General features: G+C 45.0%; 1 protein-coding gene across 1 annotated transcript in view; it reads right to left on the bottom strand.

Annotated features, from left to right (window-relative positions):
- LOC141112385 (serine/threonine-protein kinase D1-like) overlaps window positions 1-22,276 on the bottom strand; it is a 220,376-nt gene that overhangs the window by 18,769 nt on the left and 179,331 nt on the right. The window contains exons 13-15 of the mRNA XM_073605181.1: window positions 20,301-20,373; window positions 2,059-2,165; window positions 769-930 (exon numbers count right to left, since the gene is read on the bottom strand). Of these exons, the coding sequence (XP_073461282.1) occupies window positions 769-930; window positions 2,059-2,165; window positions 20,301-20,373 (342 nt within the window). The remainder of the gene's footprint in view (window positions 1-768; window positions 931-2,058; window positions 2,166-20,300; window positions 20,374-22,276) is intronic.

The raw sequence follows: 22,276 nt of genomic DNA, 5'->3' as shown, positions 1-22,276 counted from the left end.
GGGCAATCGTGCATGATTGTGTAGACAGGGCCCCAGTGCACTGTGTTGCCCAGGGGCCTATAATGCTCTTAAGATGGCACTGAAGAAATAGGCTCATATTTTGAGTGGGAGACAATAATTTTTGTTTTGTTTTATCTCATAGAAGATAAGCTGACCTTTCTGAGCATGTTACAAGTTACACCCATATTTTGGGTGAAATGTCGAACATGCTCCAGACCTGCCCCCCACACCCCAATCCCCTCCCTCCCTGCGATAGTGAGCGGGGAACCTCTCTGCTGTCACATTTTGAAAATAGCTCGGCTGTGATTTGTGAATGAGAGAGCTGCAAGTACTGTCGGGCACTGCGGCTGAATGAACTGATTTGCGCTCTCTTAGTTCATTCGCAAGCCCTGCAGTTTGCAAACAGTCTACCCACATGGAGGTACGGGCTGAAAGCTGCAGGGCTTGTCTGCAGGAGCCTGACATAGCACCCCCTGATCCACTAATCACAGGTGCAATGCTTTGCAAGCTCCTGAGGGAAAATATAATAAATGCACATTTTTTTGCTGCAAAAGTATGTGCATTTATTATTTTTTCCCAAAAGGTGAACTTAGCCTTTAAAGCATCCATGCAATGTCTAAATACTCATAGCCCTTTGGTTATATGAATAAAAATCTGTATGTGTGTTATGTCAGTCACTTCCATAACAAAATATGAAGGTTATCATTTCTCAATAGATTTTATAACTTATGTTTGCAGGCAGTTCAGTCTTCCCCTTTCAGAATTTACCTGTGTGACAATAAATCTGGTGATTCGCTCAGGAAGTCTCCCCTTGTCACTTGAGAGGATCATTTCCAACATGTCCCCATGCAGCTTCTCCATAACCACATAGATGCGCTCTGGAGTCTCACACATAGCTTCAAGGTCAACGACCCCATGAGAACGCAAGTTCTGAAGAAACAAGGAATCACTGTGTTATAAGGGTTTCTGTGGAAAGTGTGTAGGCATGGTGTATATGAATGTTATAAGTAGTCATCAAAATAATGAATTCTCAAGTATCCACCCAAAAATGAGTCATGTTTGGGCGGACTGATTTTCATTTCCATTGTGCCTACATCAGATGGCAAGTGGATTGCCTTTTGATCTCACTGGCTTTTTGTGCCCATATTGTTGCAGAAGGGTTATAAATTGAAACCAAACTCCGACCTCGAGACCCATGATCCACGGGCAAACCGGTTGAAAATGAATGAGGCTTCCCTTAATGATAAGGGAGTTATATAATGTTTATAAGTACTTTATATACATATAGTTTTTGAACTGCTTTAAAATATATCATGTTTACATGATATATGTCAGGCCACATCTGGAGTATTCCGTCCAGTTCTGGTCACCAGTCCTCAGAAAGGATGTGCTGGAGCTGGAGAGAGTCCAAACAAGGGCAACAAAAATATTAAGGGGACTGAAAGACCTCCATTATGAGGAGCAACTACAAGCACAAAATCTATTCTCACTGGAGAAGAGACGCTTGAGAGGGGACATGATAGTGATCTACAAATACATCAATGGTGATCCAGCGTAGGAAAAAACTATTCAGTCTCAGGGAGTGTAAGAGGACACGGGGTCACACAATGAGATTGGAGGAGAAGCGATTTAATCTTAAGCTGCACAGGGGGTTTTTCACTGTCAGGGCAATAAGGATGTGGAACTCTCTTCCACAATTGGTGGTGTCAGCGGGGAGTATTGATATTTTTAAGAGACTATTGGACGTGCATCTTAAAGAACGCAACATACAGAGATATGGGAAATGATTATAGACACTGACACACAGACACTTACAGGTTGAACTGGATGGACTATTGTCTTTATTTAACCTTACCTACTATAACTATGGAATTATGTAACGTTATGTTGTTAGTGGCACTCTATTCCTTGTAATTATTCTAGCCTTGAATTATTGGTGAAAATACTGAAATTACAATGAGACTGTTGCCTACTAGAAACACACAACCCATAAACAAATGTGTTAAAAATTTTAAATAAAATAACATTCATCAGTCTAATAAAATGATCTCTTATTACCTGTAATATGGCCACCTCATTTCTGAGTTGACTTTCTTGTCTACTAGGAAATCTGAGTTTATCAATAATTTTTATTGCAACATCTCTCCCAGTTTTCCGATGCTTTCCTTTAAAATATAAAATACATAGATAACATATATAATTTTGAGTTACAATGTAGCCATGTTATGTTAAGATCATTGCATCATCTTCCTGCCTCTAGAAGGTCGTCCTTCCTGACCCTGAAAGCAGAGGATCTTTGGACACGTAGTCCCTCAGCCAACACTTATTGAACAGTGAAGCAGCCCAGAGACTACAACTTCCATGGAAACCAGAGCAACAGGGGATTTTGGGAGAGTCTATAAATGTAACTGTAATTGGCAGGCTCAAAGACTTATACGGCACCACAGTATTTCTGCATCCAGCATTCCAGTGACTGTCCTATGCAAGAGGCCAGGGGTGCAGGGACACCACACTTCCCAGCACCAAATACCCAACGCCACAGTGTTCATCAGCAGTTCGAGACACAGATACATCCATACCAACAGTGCAGAAGCTAGTCATTCTTTCAACTGGGGCAAAGACTCGGTTAGGTGCCAGTCCCCTCCAAAAACTTGAGAGAGAAGTTCTTCATCCACTCACCCCCAGCCCCCTGCCCAGAGAGAGACGTTCTAATGTTATAAATAAATAAATAGGCCAAAAGGATGGTAATAATAATATAGAAGCCATTTCAAAGTTTTGGTTATAGTGACATGCTGGTGTCAGTAGGGCAGAAGACGCTGTCAGCAGGGCAGAGGACAGTGTCAGTTTTTTATTTTTATTATTTTTTTACAATTTTATGTTTTATTATTTTTTACAATAGAAATGGTTTATAGGGCTTCAGTTATGAATGAACACAGTGAGCAATCGGTACCAGTCACTCATTGTGTTCACTCAGAAAAGGAAGGGGCCAGTAAATGTTTATCGGCCCATTCCCATGCTCTCCATCCTAACACATCCCCGCAGCAGCTGGCGGAAGGGGAGAGGAGGGAAGCCAGCAGCACTGTGGTGGGGGGCAGGCAGCAGTAGGACACGGAACCTGGACAGGAGGGGTGATGGGGCGCCATTTACTAGACCCGGTCAGTTGCATTTTCCTCCTGCAACTTCTGAATGCCAGCGGGGGAATGAAGAGAGGAAGCTTGCTTTTAGCAGCTGCAGGAGGAAAATACAGCCGATCGGTTCTAGTAAATGCTGCCCTCATGTCCAGGTGTTACAGGGAGGTCACAAGGGCCCCCTGGAACATAGGATAAAGAACGGGAATTTGGGACTTTAAATGAGGTCAGGAACATTGTGGGAGTAGATTGATAAAAACAAAAAGTATATTTATTGAAAATAAAAGATGCATAAAACATATCAATTGCATAGCCACTTCAGGAAAGACATTGTAGTGAATATCGAACCATAAAAGTTCACACACACTTGGTACGTGTGTATGTAACATGGGCATCAAGGGTACATTAAATATATAACAACTTGGCACCACATAGTGGTCACAACTGATTGTACAATACATTCAATAAATTTCATATATATACATATTGCAGCAGCCCAGGCGAAAAGAATGACAATAATATAAGGAAGTACACTGAGACCATGGTTGGAAAAATATATATGACATGTTCATTGGTGAAAGGTGTAATCTGAGCAGGAGACTGCGTCGTCAAATTGCCCCATGACATGTTCATTAATAGGAGGTGAAATATGAGCATGAATTTGCATCATCAAGTTGCCCGACGCGTTTCGTGTAAACCACTCATCAGGGGCTGATGCTGTGAGGTATCTAAAGGTATAGTAGGATACAGTTAATCCAATGATCACTAATGGATAGGGACAGGCAATTAGGCCCATCCTGTGTACTTACATGAAATGAGAGTTAGAAGGCATGAAAAGCCGGAAGCCAGGGCCGGGACGGTAGTCTGTAACGGGAGCTGAGGTAGTGTGGCAGTGCTGCGGCGGGGTGGGCATACACCCAGACCACCCCCACATCCACAAATAGGTTGCCAGGTAGAATGGTGAAACATGGTGTTATACCAGTGGAAGTAAAAACTGCCGGGAGGGATCTAAAGTAAAAGGATGAAAAATCAGTGTAACATAGTATACTGATAGGATAGATGGAAGATAGTATGCATCCAGTGAAAAAGTGAAACCGAAACAAGCAGGTGTAGACCTCGACCAGATAGCTTATAAAGGATGGTACATAAGGGGGTCAGAAAGGACCAAAGAGCCCAGTGTGCCAGAACCAATTGGTAGAAAGGAATGGCAGGCTAGCAGGATGAGGAGTAGAGTGGTATATCAATAGCTTACTTGTAGCCCAGGCAGAGAAAAATAGATCACGTCTGTAGCGAGGAGTAAAAAGTTTGATCTGGACAACCAGGCTGAGTGGGGGGAGGCCGGATATAGCTGATCCGCACACGTGCACGCTGACACACACCAGCGTCACGCGAGCTCGGCCAATGCGGGGAGGGGCTCCGGCATAGGTGGTAAGAACCGCCCACGGAGGACGCCCCAGTGTCCGGCTGGCCAGCTGAGATGGACAAAACTCCGACGTGCCATGACGCAAAAAATGCGCCATCACACATAGGGTGGAGGCGTGGCGCCGATGCGCTGTGGGTACCCGCCCACCCCCCCAGGGGAGGGGGAAGGGGAGGGGGCACCCAGAGCGCATCGCAGCTCCCGGAAGTCAGACAATGAAGCGGACCTGGATAGCTGAAATTGAAACTCAATCCCAGACTTGTAATTATGACAGTGTATATCGCAGGGGGAAAAAGCTGCATCAGCCCATGGACACAAAATGAATATGTCCTGAGATCATGCCAAGACCCGGACCTGGTGTATACAGATCCAGGGCTTGAAACTCACACATGGGTGGCAGGGGAACACTGACAGCCCTGTCCATGGACCTCCATCCCTAAATTTGAAAAGAAAAAACGAAGAGTTTGGGACTTTAAATGAGGCACATATACACAATGTGCCTCCATCCCTATTGCAAGAATAAAGAACGGGAATTTGGGACTTTAAATGAGGTCAGGAACATTGTGGGAGTAGATTGATAAAAACAAAAAGTATATTTATTGAAAATAAAAGATGCATAAAACATATCAATTGCATAGCCACTTCAGGAAAGACATTGTAGTGAATATCGAACCATAAAAGTTCACACACACTTGGTACGTGTGTATGTAACATGGGCATCAAGGGTACATTAAATATATAACAACTTGGCACCACATAGTGGTCACAACTGATTGTACAATACATTCAATAAATTTCATATATATACATATTGCAGCAGCCCAGGCGAAAAGAATGACAATAATATAAGGAAGTACACTGAGACCATGGTTGGAAAAATATATATGACATGTTCATTGGTGAAAGGTGTAATCTGAGCAGGAGACTGCGTCGTCAAATTGCCCCATGACATGTTCATTAATAGGAGGTGAAATATGAGCATGAATTTGCATCATCAAGTTGCCCGACGCGTTTCGTGTAAACCACTCATCAGGGGCTGATGCTGTGAGGTATCTAAAGGTATAGTAGGATACAGTTAATCCAATGATCACTAATGGATAGGGACAGGCAATTAGGCCCATCCTGTGTACTTACATGAAATGAGAGTTAGAAGGCATGAAAAGCCGGAAGCCAGGGCCGGGACGGTAGTCTGTAACGGGAGCTGAGGTAGTGTGGCAGTGCTGCGGCGGGGTGGGCATACACCCAGACCACCCCCACATCCACAAATAGGTTGCCAGGTAGAATGGTGAAACATGGTGTTATACCAGTGGAAGTAAAAACTGCCGGGAGGGATCTAAAGTAAAAGGATGAAAAATCAGTGTAACATAGTATACTGATAGGATAGATGGAAGATAGTATGCATCCAGTGAAAAAGTGAAACCGAAACAAGCAGGTGTAGACCTCGACCAGATAGCTTATAAAGGATGGTACATAAGGGGGTCAGAAAGGACCAAAGAGCCCAGTGTGCCAGAACCAATTGGTAGAAAGGAATGGCAGGCTAGCAGGATGAGGAGTAGAGTGGTATATCAATAGCTTACTTGTAGCCCAGGCAGAGAAAAATAGATCACGTCTGTAGCGAGGAGTAAAAAGTTTGATCTGGACAACCAGGCTGAGTGGGGGGAGGCCGGATATAGCTGATCCGCACACGTGCACGCTGACACACACCAGCGTCACGCGAGCTCGGCCAATGCGGGGAGGGGCTCCGGCATAGGTGGTAAGAACCGCCCACGGAGGACGCCCCAGTGTCCGGCTGGCCAGCTGAGATGGACAAAATTCCGACGTGCCATGACGCAAAAAATGCGCCATCACACATAGGGTGGAGGCGTGGCGCCGATGCGCTGTGGGTACCCGCCCACCCCCCCAGGGGAGGGGGAAGGGGAGGGGGCACCCAGAGCGCATCGCAGCTCCCGGAAGTCAGACAATGAAGCGGACCTGGATAGCTGAAATTGAAACTCAATCCCAGACTTGTAATTATGACAGTGTATATCGCAGGGGGAAAAAGCTGCATCAGCCCATGGACACAAAATGAATATGTCCTGAGATCATGCCAAGACCCGGACCTGGTGTATACAGATCCAGGGCTTGAAACTCACACATGGGTGGCAGGGGAACACTGACAGCCCTGTCCATGGACCTCCATCCCTAAATTTGAAAAGAAAAAACGAAGAGTTTGGGACTTTAAATGAGGCACATATACACAATGTGCCTCCATCCCTATTGCAAGAATAAAGAACGGGAATTTGGGACTTTAAATGAGGTCAGGAACATTGTGGGAGTAGATTGATAAAAACAAAAAGTATATTTATTGAAAATAAAAGATGCATAAAACATATCAATTGCATAGCCACTTCAGGAAAGACATTGTAGTGAATATCGAACCATAAAAGTTCACACACACTTGGTACGTGTGTATGTAACATGGGCATCAAGGGTACATTAAATATATAACAACTTGGCACCACATAGTGGTCACAACTGATTGTACAATACATTCAATAAATTTCATATATATACATATTGCAGCAGCCCAGGCGAAAAGAATGACAATAATATAAGGAAGTACACTGAGACCATGGTTGGAAAAATATATATGACATGTTCATTGGTGAAAGGTGTAATCTGAGCAGGAGACTGCGTCGTCAAATTGCCCCATGGCATGTTCATTAATAGGAGGTGAAATATGAGCATGAATTTGCATCATCAAGTTGCCCGACGCGTTTCGTGTAAACCACTCATCAGGGGCTGATGCTGTGAGGTATCTAAAGGTATAGTAGGATACAGTTAATCCAATGATCACTAATGGATAGGGACAGGCAATTAGGCCCATCCTGTGTACTTACATGAAATGAGAGTTAGAAGGCATGAAAAGCCGGAAGCCAGGGCCGGGACGGTAGTCTGTAACGGGAGCTGAGGTAGTGTGGCAGTGCTGCGGCGGGGTGGGCATACACCCAGACCACCCCCACATCCACAAATAGGTTGCCAGGTAGAATGGTGAAACATGGTGTTATACCAGTGGAAGTAAAAACTGCCGGGAGGGATCTAAAGTAAAAGGATGAAAAATCAGTGTAACATAGTATACTGATAGGATAGATGGAAGATAGTATGCATCCAGTGAAAAAGTGAAACCGAAACAAGCAGGTGTAGACCTCGACCAGATAGCTTATAAAGGATGGTACATAAGGGGGTCAGAAAGGACCAAAGAGCCCAGTGTGCCAGAACCAATTGGTAGAAAGGAATGGCAGGCTAGCAGGATGAGGAGTAGAGTGGTATATCAATAGCTTACTTGTAGCCCAGGCAGAGAAAAATAGATCACGTCTGTAGCGAGGAGTAAAAAGTTTGATCTGGACAACCAGGCTGAGTGGGGGGAGGCCGGATATAGCTGATCCGCACACGTGCACGCTGACACACACCAGCGTCACGCGAGCTCGGCCAATGCGGGGAGGGGCTCCGGCATAGGTGGTAAGAACCGCCCACGGAGGACGCCCCAGTGTCCGGCTGGCCAGCTGAGATGGACAAAACTCCGACGTGCCATGACGCAAAAAATGCGCCATCACACATAGGGTGGAGGCGTGGCGCCGATGCGCTGTGGGTACCCGCCCACCCCCCCAGGGGAGGGGGAAGGGGAGGGGGCACCCAGAGCGCATCGCAGCTCCCGGAAGTCAGACAATGAAGCGGACCTGGATAGCTGAAATTGAAACTCAATCCCAGACTTGTAATTATGACAGTGTATATCGCAGGGGGAAAAAGCTGCATCAGCCCATGGACACAAAATGAATATGTCCTGAGATCATGCCAAGACCCGGACCTGGTGTATACAGATCCAGGGCTTGAAACTCACACATGGGTGGCAGGGGAACACTGACAGCCCTGTCCATGGACCTCCATCCCTAAATTTGAAAAGAAAAAACGAAGAGTTTGGGACTTTAAATGAGGCACATATACACAATGTGCCTCCATCCCTATTGCAAGAATAAAGAACGGGAATTTGGGACTTTAAATGAGGTCAGGAACATTGTGGGAGTAGATTGATAAAAACAAAAAGTATATTTATTGAAAATAAAAGATGCATAAAACATATCAATTGCATAGCCACTTCAGGAAAGACATTGTAGTGAATATCGAACCATTAAAGTTCACACACACTTGGTACGTGTGTATGTAACATGGGCATCAAGGGTACATTAAATATATAACAACTTGGCACCACATAGTGGTCACAACTGATTGTACAATACATTCAATAAATTTCATATATATACATATTGCAGCAGCCCAGGCGAAAAGAATGACAATAATATAAGGAAGTACACTGAGACCATGGTTGGAAAAATATATATGACATGTTCATTGGTGAAAGGTGTAATCTGAGCAGGAGACTGCGTCGTCAAATTGCCCCATGACATGTTCATTAATAGGAGGTGAAATATGAGCATGAATTTGCATCATCAAGTTGCCCGACGCGTTTCGTGTAAACCACTCATCAGGGGCTGATGCTGTGAGGTATCTAAAGGTATAGTAGGATACAGTTAATCCAATGATCACTAATGGATAGGGACAGGCAATTAGGCCCATCCTGTGTACTTACATGAAATGAGAGTTAGAAGGCATGAAAAGCCGGAAGCCAGGGCCGGGACGGTAGTCTGTAACGGGAGCTGAGGTAGTGTGGCAGTGCTGCGGCGGGGTGGGCATACACCCAGACCACCCCCACATCCACAAATAGGTTGCCAGGTAGAATGGTGAAACATGGTGTTATACCAGTGGAAGTAAAAACTGCCGGGAGGGATCTAAAGTAAAAGGATGAAAAATCAGTGTAACATAGTATACTGATAGGATAGATGGAAGATAGTATGCATCCAGTGAAAAAGTGAAACCGAAACAAGCAGGTGTAGACCTCGACCAGATAGCTTATAAAGGATGGTACATAAGGGGGTCAGAAAGGACCAAAGAGCCCAGTGTGCCAGAACCAATTGGTAGAAAGGAATGGCAGGCTAGCAGGATGAGGAGTAGAGTGGTATATCAATAGCTTACTTGTAGCCCAGGCAGAGAAAAATAGATCACGTCTGTAGCGAGGAGTAAAAAGTTTGATCTGGACAACCAGGCTGAGTGGGGGGAGGCCGGATATAGCTGATCCGCACACGTGCACGCTGACACACACCAGCGTCACGCGAGCTCGGCCAATGCGGGGAGGGGCTCCGGCATAGGTGGTAAGAACCGCCCACGGAGGACGCCCCAGTGTCCGGCTGGCCAGCTGAGATGGACAAAACTCCGACGTGCCATGACGCAAAAAATGCGCCATCACACATAGGGTGGAGGCGTGGCGCCGATGCGCTGTGGGTACCCGCCCACCCCCCCAGGGGAGGGGGAAGGGGAGGGGGCACCCAGAGCGCATCGCAGCTCCCGGAAGTCAGACAATGAAGCGGACCTGGATAGCTGAAATTGAAACTCAATCCCAGACTTGTAATTATGACAGTGTATATCGCAGGGGGAAAAAGCTGCATCAGCCCATGGACACAAAATGAATATGTCCTGAGATCATGCCAAGACCCGGACCTGGTGTATACAGATCCAGGGCTTGAAACTCACACATGGGTGGCAGGGGAACACTGACAGCCCTGTCCATGGACCTCCATCCCTAAATTTGAAAAGAAAAAACGAAGAGTTTGGGACTTTAAATGAGGCACATATACACAATGTGCCTCCATCCCTATTGCAAGAATAAAGAACGGGAATTTGGGACTTTAAATGAGGTCAGGAACATTGTGGGAGTAGATTGATAAAAACAAAAAGTATATTTATTGAAAATAAAAGATGCATAAAACATATCAATTGCATAGCCACTTCAGGAAAGACATTGTAGTGAATATCGAACCATAAAAGTTCACACACACTTGGTACGTGTGTATGTAACATGGGCATCAAGGGTACATTAAATATATAACAACTTGGCACCACATAGTGGTCACAACTGATTGTACAATACATTCAATAAATTTCATATATATACATATTGCAGCAGCCCAGGCGAAAAGAATGACAATAATATAAGGAAGTACACTGAGACCATGGTTGGAAAAATATATATGACATGTTCATTGGTGAAAGGTGTAATCTGAGCAGGAGACTGCGTCGTCAAATTGCCCCATGACATGTTCATTAATAGGAGGTGAAATATGAGCATGAATTTGCATCATCAAGTTGCCCGACGCGTTTCGTGTAAACCACTCATCAGGGGCTGATGCTGTGAGGTATCTAAAGGTATAGTAGGATACAGTTAATCCAATGATCACTAATGGATAGGGACAGGCAATTAGGCCCATCCTGTGTACTTACATGAAATGAGAGTTAGAAGGCATGAAAAGCCGGAAGCCAGGGCCGGGACGGTAGTCTGTAACGGGAGCTGAGGTAGTGTGGCAGTGCTGCGGCGGGGTGGGCATACACCCAGACCACCCCCACATCCACAAATAGGTTGCCAGGTAGAATGGTGAAACATGGTGTTATACCAGTGGAAGTAAAAACTGCCGGGAGGGATCTAAAGTAAAAGGATGAAAAATCAGTGTAACATAGTATACTGATAGGATAGATGGAAGATAGTATGCATCCAGTGAAAAAGTGAAACCGAAACAAGCAGGTGTAGACCTCGACCAGATAGCTTATAAAGGATGGTACATAAGGGGGTCAGAAAGGACCAAAGAGCCCAGTGTGCCAGAACCAATTGGTAGAAAGGAATGGCAGGCTAGCAGGATGAGGAGTAGAGTGGTATATCAATAGCTTACTTGTAGCCCAGGCAGAGAAAAATAGATCACGTCTGTAGCGAGGAGTAAAAAGTTTGATCTGGACAACCAGGCTGAGTGGGGGGAGGCCGGATATAGCTGATCCGCACACGTGCACGCTGACACACACCAGCGTCACGCGAGCTCGGCCAATGCGGGGAGGGGCTCCGGCATAGGTGGTAAGAACCGCCCACGGAGGACGCCCCAGTGTCCGGCTGGCCAGCTGAGATGGACAAAACTCCGACGTGCCATGACGCAAAAAAAAAGTCCCAAACTCTTCGTTTTTTCCCTGGAACATAGGGAACCGCAGTCGCCCAAAGTTTTGGTCTTGCTTATGCTAGAAGTTGGAGTGGAAGGGTCAGATATGTGCTGGGGGGAGGGGGGCTTATGGGAGGGGAGAGAACTTGTGCTAGAAGGTAGGTGGTGGTGGGGGGGTGCTTTGGGAACAGAGTTGGCTTGTGCTAGAAGGTAAAGTGGGGGGGCAGATGTGTGCTGGGGGGCCCTTTGGGAAAGGTGTGGGCTTGTGCTAGAAGGTGGGGGGATTACAATTCCAAACCCCCCTTTCTAGCACAAGTCCCCTCCCCTTCCAAAGTGTCCAAGTATATATCCCCTTACCCCTGGTCCACCCTCCCCAAATCACTCCTCCAAGTGTACATTCTTACCTGCCCCTCCTCCTTCCCCCCCTCCTGATCACTGTGCCCATAAACTCCCCTCTAAGTTTCCATCAACAATAAACTCACTGCAGACCTCAGATCAGCATGATTCATGCAAGGTAGTATCCCTCCTCTCGGGCTCCTCCTCCTCCTGCCTGTGTACAGGAGAATGTCAGAGACGAGGCGGACACGGTTTCAGTCCTCTGCAGCATGTTCTACAGGCAGCCGGCAGGGGGAGATGTCGGCTGCCAGAGATGCTGACATCCCACGAAAGATGCAGGGCAGGTGTAGTGGCTAGGCAACCACGCTAGCGTGCCCCTGTCAGACCAATTTTTGGAGCTCAGTTCTGAAACACATTCCAGCATTGGACTCCAGGATGCTGCACAAATTTGCTGGGACAGCAAGTTTAAATCAAATCTCGGCACTGTCCCAGTGAAAAACCCTGTAAGAGAACTGCTCTGGTGCACACACGTGCGCATGCGAGCACTCGCGGGCAACAGGGGTTTAAGAGAACTGCTCTGGCGCATGCACGCACCCACGGGCAACAGCGGACTTCCAGGGAGCTGATGCGCACGAGTGTGCGCAACGGACTGCGTGCACGCACGGGAGCGCGTCCCTAACGCCAATTGGCGCTCAACGGCCTATTTAAAGGGTGCTCTGACTCACAAACAGTGCTGACTGGTCTTCAGCTGTGTCCTGATCTTCTGATTCCTGTTATACTCTGCCTGATACCTGTTGCTGAACCCGGCTTACCCTGACTCTGCCTCTGGACTCCGATACATTCCCGGTTCCTGATCTCGGCTTCCATTTTGACCTTGCTTCTGCTCATGCCTGTGTACTTCGCTGCCCGCCTGTTACCGAACCCGGCTATCCTTGAGACCCTGCTTCTGCTCTTAGCCTGGCTCAAACACTGCCTGTTGTCCTGCCTGCACCACCGAGCCTACTACTCCATCTGCAAGTTCTGAAAGCAACACTTACAGGCACTTGTGTTCCTCCTGGCCCTAGCCACCATCTGTTCCACCTTCAGTGGGGCTTGGGCTGGAGATACAAGGGAGGCCGACCTCGTCATATCAGACTCCTACCAGGTACGTGACAGTACCAGTCAGCCAGGGATGGAGTCTGAAAGGGAGGTCTCCCCACCAGAGGACATTTTCAAATCAGTCTCTGCACTAACATCTATCGTGCAGAGTTTACAGAAGAATCTTAGTCGCATGGAGGAGCGACTTTCAGACCAGATGAATGTTACTTCAGTCGGTACTTCTCCTTTAGTTACAGATTCTTCTACTCAAACAGTGTTTGGCTTGTTCTACGAGGCTACTCCCCCTCCAGAAACTAGGGTGCCTATCCCAGAACGATTCTCCGGAGATCGTAAAATGTTTCGAACTGTCCGACATTCCTGCAAACTTTATTTTTCTCTGCTACCTCGACCTTTGCATCAGAGGACATCAAAGTGGGATTTATCATCATTATTATTGAACGAACCACTTACCTGGGCGCATCACCTCCGGGAGCAATATGACCCCGTTCTGGCGGCCACTGAGTTGTTCTTCACAGCCATGGCTCAGCTATACGCCGATCCCTTCTACCAACAGACTGCAGAATCCAGGCTGGGCAAGTTGCAACAAGGCCCAAGGCTTGTTGAAGACTATATAACTGACTTTCGTGTTTGGAGCGCTGACACTCAATGGAATAGTTCAGCACTTCGCCATCAGTTTCGTCTTGGTCTCTCTGACACCCTAAAAGATGAACTTGCCAGAGTGGGAGTACCAACATCCCTGGAGGATCTGATCAGCCTAACCACCCAGATTGATCGGTGATTACGGGAGCGACAATCCGAAAAGCTTGAAGGAATCCTTTCTGTGGCTTCCAAATCTGACGTGCCTGCCTCTTTAACTGCTACATTTCCCAGCAAAAAGGAACAGCATAAGGCCTACCACAGGAGTTTTCGGAGATCACCCCCTTTCCCCAGCTGAGCGCCTCCGATGACAACATGCCAATCTATGTCTTTACTGTGGGGAGGCTGGTCACTTTGTACGTACGTGCCCGGTAAAAACCAGCACAGCTTGCTCCCGTCAGTCTCATATGATGCACCTTTCTGGAAAGGATCGATCACATGTCTCCCTCTCAATTACCCTCCAGTTTTCCGATAGGTCAGTCTCCGTACCAGCTATCATAGGCTCTGGGGCCTGTAGCTGTTTCGTGGATTCCACATTTGTTTCTCTACATCAGCCCTTCCTGTGTGTGCCAAGAAGCAAGGATTCCATGTTCATCTAGCCGACAGCTCTGGCATCAAATCAGGCCCAGTTACACAAGAGACTGCACCTATTCTCTGTCAAACTTCCTCTGGTCACCATGAATTCCTCCAACTGGATGATATAACGTCACCCATGTTTCCCGTCATTCTCTGCTTTCCGTGGTTAAGGGCACATAACCCGCACATTAACTGGCTTACAGGTGATGTCAACTTTTCTTCCAACTACTGCCAGACGCATTGTCTTCCAGAAAAAACTGTCAAACCTCTCCCCTCCTGAGTCTACATTCCGACCCGGACACCGTAAAGTTGATTCCTGCTGCCTATCATGAATATTTGGACGTGTTTAACAAGAAGTGTGCAGACACTCTTCCCCCTCACAGGACATATGATTGCCCTATTGAACTTTTACCAGGGGCCAAGATCCTGTTTGGTCGTATCTACCCTCTCTCTGAGCCTGAACTAGAAACCCTGCGGGCCTATATCGACGAAAATCTTGAAAAACAGTTTATCCGGCCATCCATGTCACTAGCAGGTGCCGGTATTTTCTTTGTAGAAAAGAAGGATCATTCCTTAAGGCCTTGTGGGACCTTAAAGCACAGTCAAAAACCGGTATCCCCTTCCTCTGATTCCTGAACTCTTTCAGAGACTGCGGGGGGGGCACGAATATTCTCCAAACTGGACTTAAGAGGTGCATATAACTTAGTCAGAATCAGAGAAGGAGATGAATGGAAGACGGCCTTCTGAACACGCTTTGGCCATTTTGAAATTTGGTCATGCTAATTTGGGCTCTGCAATGCCCCAGCCACATTCCAACACCTACTAAATTATGTTTTTCGGGACTTTCTTGACTTGTTTGGCATTGTTTATTTAAACGATATTCTTATATTCTCTGAATCTGTCGAATCACATCAAATTAATGTAAAGAAGGTACTGGGCCGGCTCCGGGAACACTGTCTTTATGCAAAAGCTGAAAAGTGTGACTTTGAAAAACAAACCATACATTTTCTGGACCTTGTTATCTCGGCCAATGGTATCTCCATGGACCCGCAGAAAGTCACGTCCATTCTGGAATGGCCTGCCCCTACAGACAGAAAAGCTATTCAGAGGTTTGTGGGATTTGCTAATTTTTATAGCAAGTTTATCAAGAACTTTTCTGGTATTATCACTCCTATCACACAATTAACCAAGCAGCACATTCCCTTTCGCTGGACACCAGAAGCCCAAGAAGCCTTTGAACAGTTAAAAGTTATTTACCTCAGCCCCCATCTTGAAGCATCCTGATCCATCCTTGGCCTATGTATTGGAGGTAGATGCTTCTGAAAATGCAGTCGGGGCTATATTGTCCCAACGTCAGGGTCCTAAATCTTTACTTCATCCTGTAGCCTTCTTTTCCAAGAAGTTGAATCCTTCCGAGAGGAATTATGATGTGGGAGACCGAGAGTTGTTGGCTATCAAAGCTACGCTTGAAGAGTGGCGTTACCTCTTGGAGGGAGCTTCTCACCCAATCCTCATCTTCACGGATCACAAAAACTTAGAGTATTTGAGAACGGCCAGATGACCCCGACAAGCCAGGTGGGCACTGTTATTTTCTCGTTTTAGGTTTCACATCCCTTATCGTCCTGGCTCACAGAATGGCAAGCCGGATGCCTTGTCCCGCATGTTCAATGACCCTGTGAAATCCTTGGAATCTGATACCATTCTCCCGGCCAAGAATGTTTTACTCCTTCAAGCAGACCCGATGTCACAAATAAGAGCAGATGTGGCAAACCAACCACCTTCCCAGGACTTGGCTCTTCAATTAAGGAATGGCCTTTACTTTCATGAAGAGCAGATCTTTGTCCCTGAACAATTCAGAGTTGCCATTCTGAGACGCTGCCATGATCATCCCCTAGCTGGGCATTTTGGAATCTACAAAACTGCCAATTTGATCTCCCGTACCTTCTGGTGGCCAGATTTAATGCAGGACTGCAAGAAATATGTTAAATCTTGTATCACATGCCTTCAGAATAAAACAGACAGAACCAGAACTTGGGGACTCTTGGAGCCTCTCCCCGTACCAAAGAAACCATGGAAAATGATCTCCATGGATTTCATCATAGAGCTCCCCCCATCTAAGGACTTCACAACCATCTTTGTTGTGGTAGATCGTCTGACCAAGATGGCTCATTTCGTACCCTTACAAGGAACTCCTTCTGCCACGGAGACTGCCTCAGCCTTCATCAAGGAAATTGTTAAGTTACATGGCATTTCTGATAGCATTACCTCCGACGGAGGGGTACAATTCACCTCTAGATTTTGGAGGGTCTTATGTGAAGCACTAAAGATTGAACTCCGCCTTTCCTCAGCATACCACCCACAAACTAATGGACAGACTGAAAGAACCAACCAAACCCTCAAACAGTACTTATGGTGTTTTTCCTCCTTTGCTCAGGATGATTGGGTATCTCTCCTCCCACTTGCAGAATTCTCCTATAACAATTCCATCCACTCAGCAACCAAGCAATCACCCTTTTTTGCTAATTACGGGTATAACCCCTCTTTTTTGCCGGAATTATCTGTTGAATCTCCTGTACCTGCTGTACAAGACAGATTAGACTTCCTCAGTACTAATAACCAATTGTTGCAGGATACAATCTCTAAGACCCAGGCAAGTGACAAAAAATTCTTTGACAGAAAAAGAAGAGGCAGTCTGAAACTGGAACCGGGGGACAAGGTCTGGCTGTCTACAGCAAATTTAAGATTAAACTGCCCTTCGAAGAAACTTGGTCCAAAATTTTTGGGCCCCTTTCCTGTCAAAAGGAAGATTAATGCGGTAGCGTTTGAACTGGTGTTACCCAAGAGTCTGAAGATACATCCAGTATTCCATGTTTCTTTATTGAAACCAACGGTGCCAAATCCCTTTCCAGATCGTGTTTCTAAAATCCCTCCTCTGATTCTTGTCGAAGGCAATGAAGAATTCGAAGTGGAGGCCGTGTTGGACTGTAGACTTAGGAACGACCAAACACAGTTCCTTGTCAAATGGAAGGGCTACGGCCCGGAGGAAAATTCTTGGGAACCAGCTTCAAATGTACATGCTCCAAGACTGGTGCAAGCCTTCTTTCAACGCCACCCAGAAAAAAGAGCCCTGAAGGGCATCCGGAGGCTGCCCACAAGGGGGGGGCAATGTAAGAGAACTGCTCTGGTGCACACACGTGCGCATGTGCGCACTCATGGGCAACAGAGGTGTAAGAGAACTGCTCTGGCGCACACACGTGAACATGCGCGCGCCCATGGGCAACAGCGGACTTCCAGGGAGCTGATGCGCACGAGTGTGCACAACGGACTGTGTGCACGCGCAGGAGCGCGTCCCTAACGCCAATTGGTGCCCAACGGCCCATTTAAAGGGTGCTCTGACTCACAAACAGTGCTGACTGGTCTTCAGCTGTGTCCTGATCTTCTGATTCCTGTTATACTCTGCCTGATACCTGTTGCTGAACCCCGGTTACCCTGACTCTGCCTCTGGACTCTGATACATTCCTGATTACTGGTTCCTGATCTCGGCTTCCATTTTGACCTTGCTTTTGCTTTTGCTCATGCCTTTGTACTTCGCTGCCCGCCTGTTACCGAACCCGGCTATCCTTGAGACCCTGCTCCTGCTCTTCGCCTGGCTCAAACACTGCCTGTTGTCCTGCCTGCGCCACCGAGCCTACTACTCCATCTGCAAGTTCTGCAAGCAACACTTACAGGCACTCGTGTTCCTCCTGGCCCTAGCCACCATCTGTTCCACCTTCAGTGGGGCTTGGGCTGGAGATACAAGGGAGGCCGACCTCGTCATATCAGACTCCTACCAGGTACATGACAAACCCAGACAGGTGGCAACCCTAAAGGCGCCCCTCTCATATCACCCTACTACTGCTCCATAGCCTGTTCATCTACCCTTTCCTGCACCAGAGTTGTTACCTCAATTGAGATTGGCGAGAAGGCAGTTGCTCAGTCTTTACTCTTACACATGGACAATGCTAGCATACACCCTTACCCCCGCTTCAGCTAGGTGATCCTATTACAACCCCTTTATTCACTGCAAACAGACTGAACACAAGTATCATCACCTATACTCCAACTGTTAAAGAGCCCCATCTATTGTTGGCAGAAGATTCAGCCTCAAACACAAAATGACTCTCCTTGATATACCTACATATCCATCAATAGCTCAGGGGTGCTCCCCCTTTCTGCCATATACAGTCTAGATACAGCAACCCTGGGTGTGCAACGTGGCTGTGTGGAGCCTGAATGCTTCTGTAGCAGTCCCTTTGCCCACAGTCTGAGTTGCCTTTCTGGAGAACCCTGTTACAGTCTATGCTGCTACACCCAGTGGTTCCTTGTTAGCTGCCTTAATCTATTTAATTGTCTAATATCCATTGACTATGTATTGTTACATGCCGATTGTTTCCACTACGAATCTGAACTGCTTTGAAGTATTGATAGTGTTGACTGAACTTTACGTTTACTGCCTCTATCTGAGCTGAGTATTATTTGTGGCAATGTTGCTAAGTATTTTTCATGAAATCCATGACTGAACATAGAGTGTCAGAAGGGTGGAGGTGTTTCCAAGGTCAGGGCAGTTCCAGAGGACAAGCATCATTCAGCGGCTCCTACCGGGGTAGCTCTACAACAAGAATCAAACAATCTTATCTACAATTCATAAAGAAATATTGTACTTTAATGCCTTACCAACTTGCATATAAAAGAATCCTTGTTTCATATGGCAACAAAAATGTTTTTTAAATCCCACAGTTGTCGAAAAATCCAATATCTGATTGTAGTAATTCATAAATATGAGATCTATTTATAACCAGTGTGCTCAAACTATGTTATTGTGAGATTAACCTTTCCTATAGCTAAATAATTGGTAGCTTCAGCTTACAAGACAAAGTTTAACTGTAGATAGCAGACAAAGGGTTCAGCTCACAAAGCATTAACATTGAGATAAGGATCCACATTTCAGTCATGTGAGTATAAAGCTGGCCATGGATGGATCAAATCTCAGCCGGTTCAGCAGGGACCAGTTGAGATTCGACCAACCTATGGCCAGGCTAGTTTTACTTCCATACAGCCAGCCTGTCAGAATGATTTGCATGCGACTACTGCTGGCGGTTATAGTAGTAATCATTATGTTCTGCTTTCAGGGAAGGCTATCTGCCAGCAGAACACAATAGCGTTGTGAGAGAAATTACTCTATCAACATTGAATGTGTTGCTGTGAAAATCGAGTGATTTTCATTCCTGCAACATTTGTGGTTACAGGAAAGAAAATCGCATCATCTATGGTCTTGTCTAATTTTCAAATCTGATTGGACACTGCTGAAAATAACTGCCATGTTACCTGGAAAATAAGAATCATCATGCTAGTTTGTTATCTTTGTGAATTTAACCTATTATACTATAGATTCCTATTATTTAAACAAATTTTAAAACATAAAAACTTTACAGTTGGCCATAAACAGCACAAAACTCTCCCAATTTAATGGCCAAACATTATATTCAGTCGAGGGCTGTGCACTTAGTACTCATTTAGGGGGCAGTTACAAGTTCCTAGCCATTGAGCACATTTACCAACATGATGAAAATAATCTGTAGGATAGGACCAATCAAGGGTGAAGGAAGTAGTTGAAGTAGTATGAAAAGTAACATTCCTCTATCCACATAAAGGAGCTGGGTGGATGAATCACTTTGTATTCTGACAAAGCCATCCACCACTGTTGGAATACACTGATCAGTGGCTGCAGCTGATTGCTACTGCTGATCGAGGATCATTTTCCAACTTGATCCTTTTGCCTTCCACTCCTTACTAAGCGATCTGGATAACAATCTATCGATAGGTCATAAAAGACCCAACAAGGTTATGTTAAGAGAAAAAATGCTTCTACTATTGAGAGTAGAAATACTGTTATCTTAAAATAGAAAGCATTGACATTGCGTAATTAAAAAAAAAAAAAAGGGTTTATTCCTTATTTAAATTAATCTTTCATGAAAAGAGGAATGAAATTAAATATCTTACCGCCATAGACAATTCCAAATTGTCCTGAACCCAGAACTTCATCTGGGAAGATCTGGTACATATGACTGATATCCTTGGAGAAACAAAAAAATATATATAAGATTTAGGGCCATTCACACCACAACACAACAAGGTGCCTTCCATGCGTGTTCTTTGCAGTGTGCTAAAACGTACTGCCTTTTGTGATCTGCAGCAGATGCCAATCATTGTTAATGGCACCCCAAACACAACCATGCAATTTGGTACAGTGTGTTTTTTATTAGTATTTATTATTATTATAGTATTGCATACTTTTCCGCATTACAGTGCAATTTCAGCCTATTCACATGAATGGGCTGCAACATATGGGTATGGAAAAGACTCAACCCCCTTTAAAATAATCACATTTTTTTGCTTTGTAGCCTGAAATGAAGACAGGCACAGTTTTTGCTTTATCCAGCTGTATTTACTAGTGTAACTTATAACATCCAAGTGAAAGATATAACACCAACATGTCAGAAAATAAAAAAAAAAAATTAAAAACAATTGGAAAAAGAATCACCTCCCTTATGTCAGTATTTTGTTGAACCAGACCTAAAGGCTGTAATTAAAAGCATATTGTGATCCAACAAAATACTGACATAAGGGGGATGATCCTTTTTTAAAAATGTTTCTGATATGTTAATATTATATCTTTCACTTGGGTGTTATAAGTTACACTAGTAAATACATCTGGATAAAACAAAAACTGTATCTGTCTTCATTTCAGGCTACAAAGCAACAAAATGTGATTATTTTATAGGGGGGGCGAGTCTTTTCTATAACCATTGTATCTTGAAAATGGCTCCAAATTACATTATTATACAAATAGAAGATAAAAGTATAACTAAATTATGCGGTTTGCCCATTTTGTTTCAGGCCTTCCATTCTAAGCTTGCTGAGTCTCAGCCCACTACTTTTTATACTTCAGGTAAGGTAGTGAAGTCTTACTCATACTGTGAATGATGAACAGCATGATAAGGCAGACATGTCCACTTGTTCACAGCCCCATGGTTTTTCATAGAAGCAAGTGTTTACCCTAAGGCCCTATTCACACCTAGCAATTTGGAATCATGTGCGGAATTGACACAATTCACAAAATCACACAGCAATTGTGGCAATTCCCCCTATGGGCATTTGGGTGCCAGTCAGTCTTCATGGCACTTCAAACGCGATGTGATTTTGCCTAAATTGTCGTGCGACAATCACAGCAAAGCATGCATTAAAAAAATGTAATCTCCAAATCTGGAAAGGCTTCTTTACAGTAGGAGCTGTGAAAATGTGGAAAAGACTTCCTCAAGAGCTGGTTCTGTCCAGCTCATCAGATTGCTTTAGGCCTGGATTCCTTGGAAGACTCAGACATATTCTACTGTTTTGAACTTATATAGTACCTGTTAAGTTACCATGTACTATAGGATCAGTAACCCTATGTATATCTTTCTGATCCTTCATGTATCTATTTTTGTACAACTGTTGATTCATGTTTTCTGAAGGTACCTTTTTTGTATGCTTCTGAATTGTTTTATCTTTTAACTCAAGATTATACTTGTGACATTTACTCTCTTTTGTGTCTTGTCACACTAATGTATATTTTATATACCTTAATAAAAAAAGTTTGTAAACAAAAAAAAAAAAAAAAAAAGCCTGGATTCTTTCCTAAATGTATATAATATACGTAACTGAATAGTAATATTTATAGGTAAATCCAGGGCATATCCAATTGCCTCTTGGGGGATCAGGAAGGAATTTTTGCCCAGCTAGAGCAAATTGGATCATGCTTTGCTGTTTTTTTTTTGGTTTTTAGCTTCCTCTGGATCAACTGTGGGTAAAGGATAGTGTATATAGGGTTGGAATTTTGTTTTTTTCTTTCCCTTTTATTGGTTGAACTAGATGGTCTTTTTCCAACCAGACTAACTATGTAAAATGTACGCAAAGGTTACCATCAGTGTATGCAATTT

The sequence above is a fragment of the Aquarana catesbeiana genome, linkage group LG11 (assembly GCF_042186555.1).
Source record: "Aquarana catesbeiana isolate 2022-GZ linkage group LG11, ASM4218655v1, whole genome shotgun sequence".
NCBI classification, from domain to species: domain Eukaryota; kingdom Metazoa; phylum Chordata; class Amphibia; order Anura; family Ranidae; genus Aquarana; species Aquarana catesbeiana.
The sequence above is the reverse complement of the archived record's forward strand: the minus strand, read 5'-3'. Positions and strand labels throughout refer to the sequence as shown.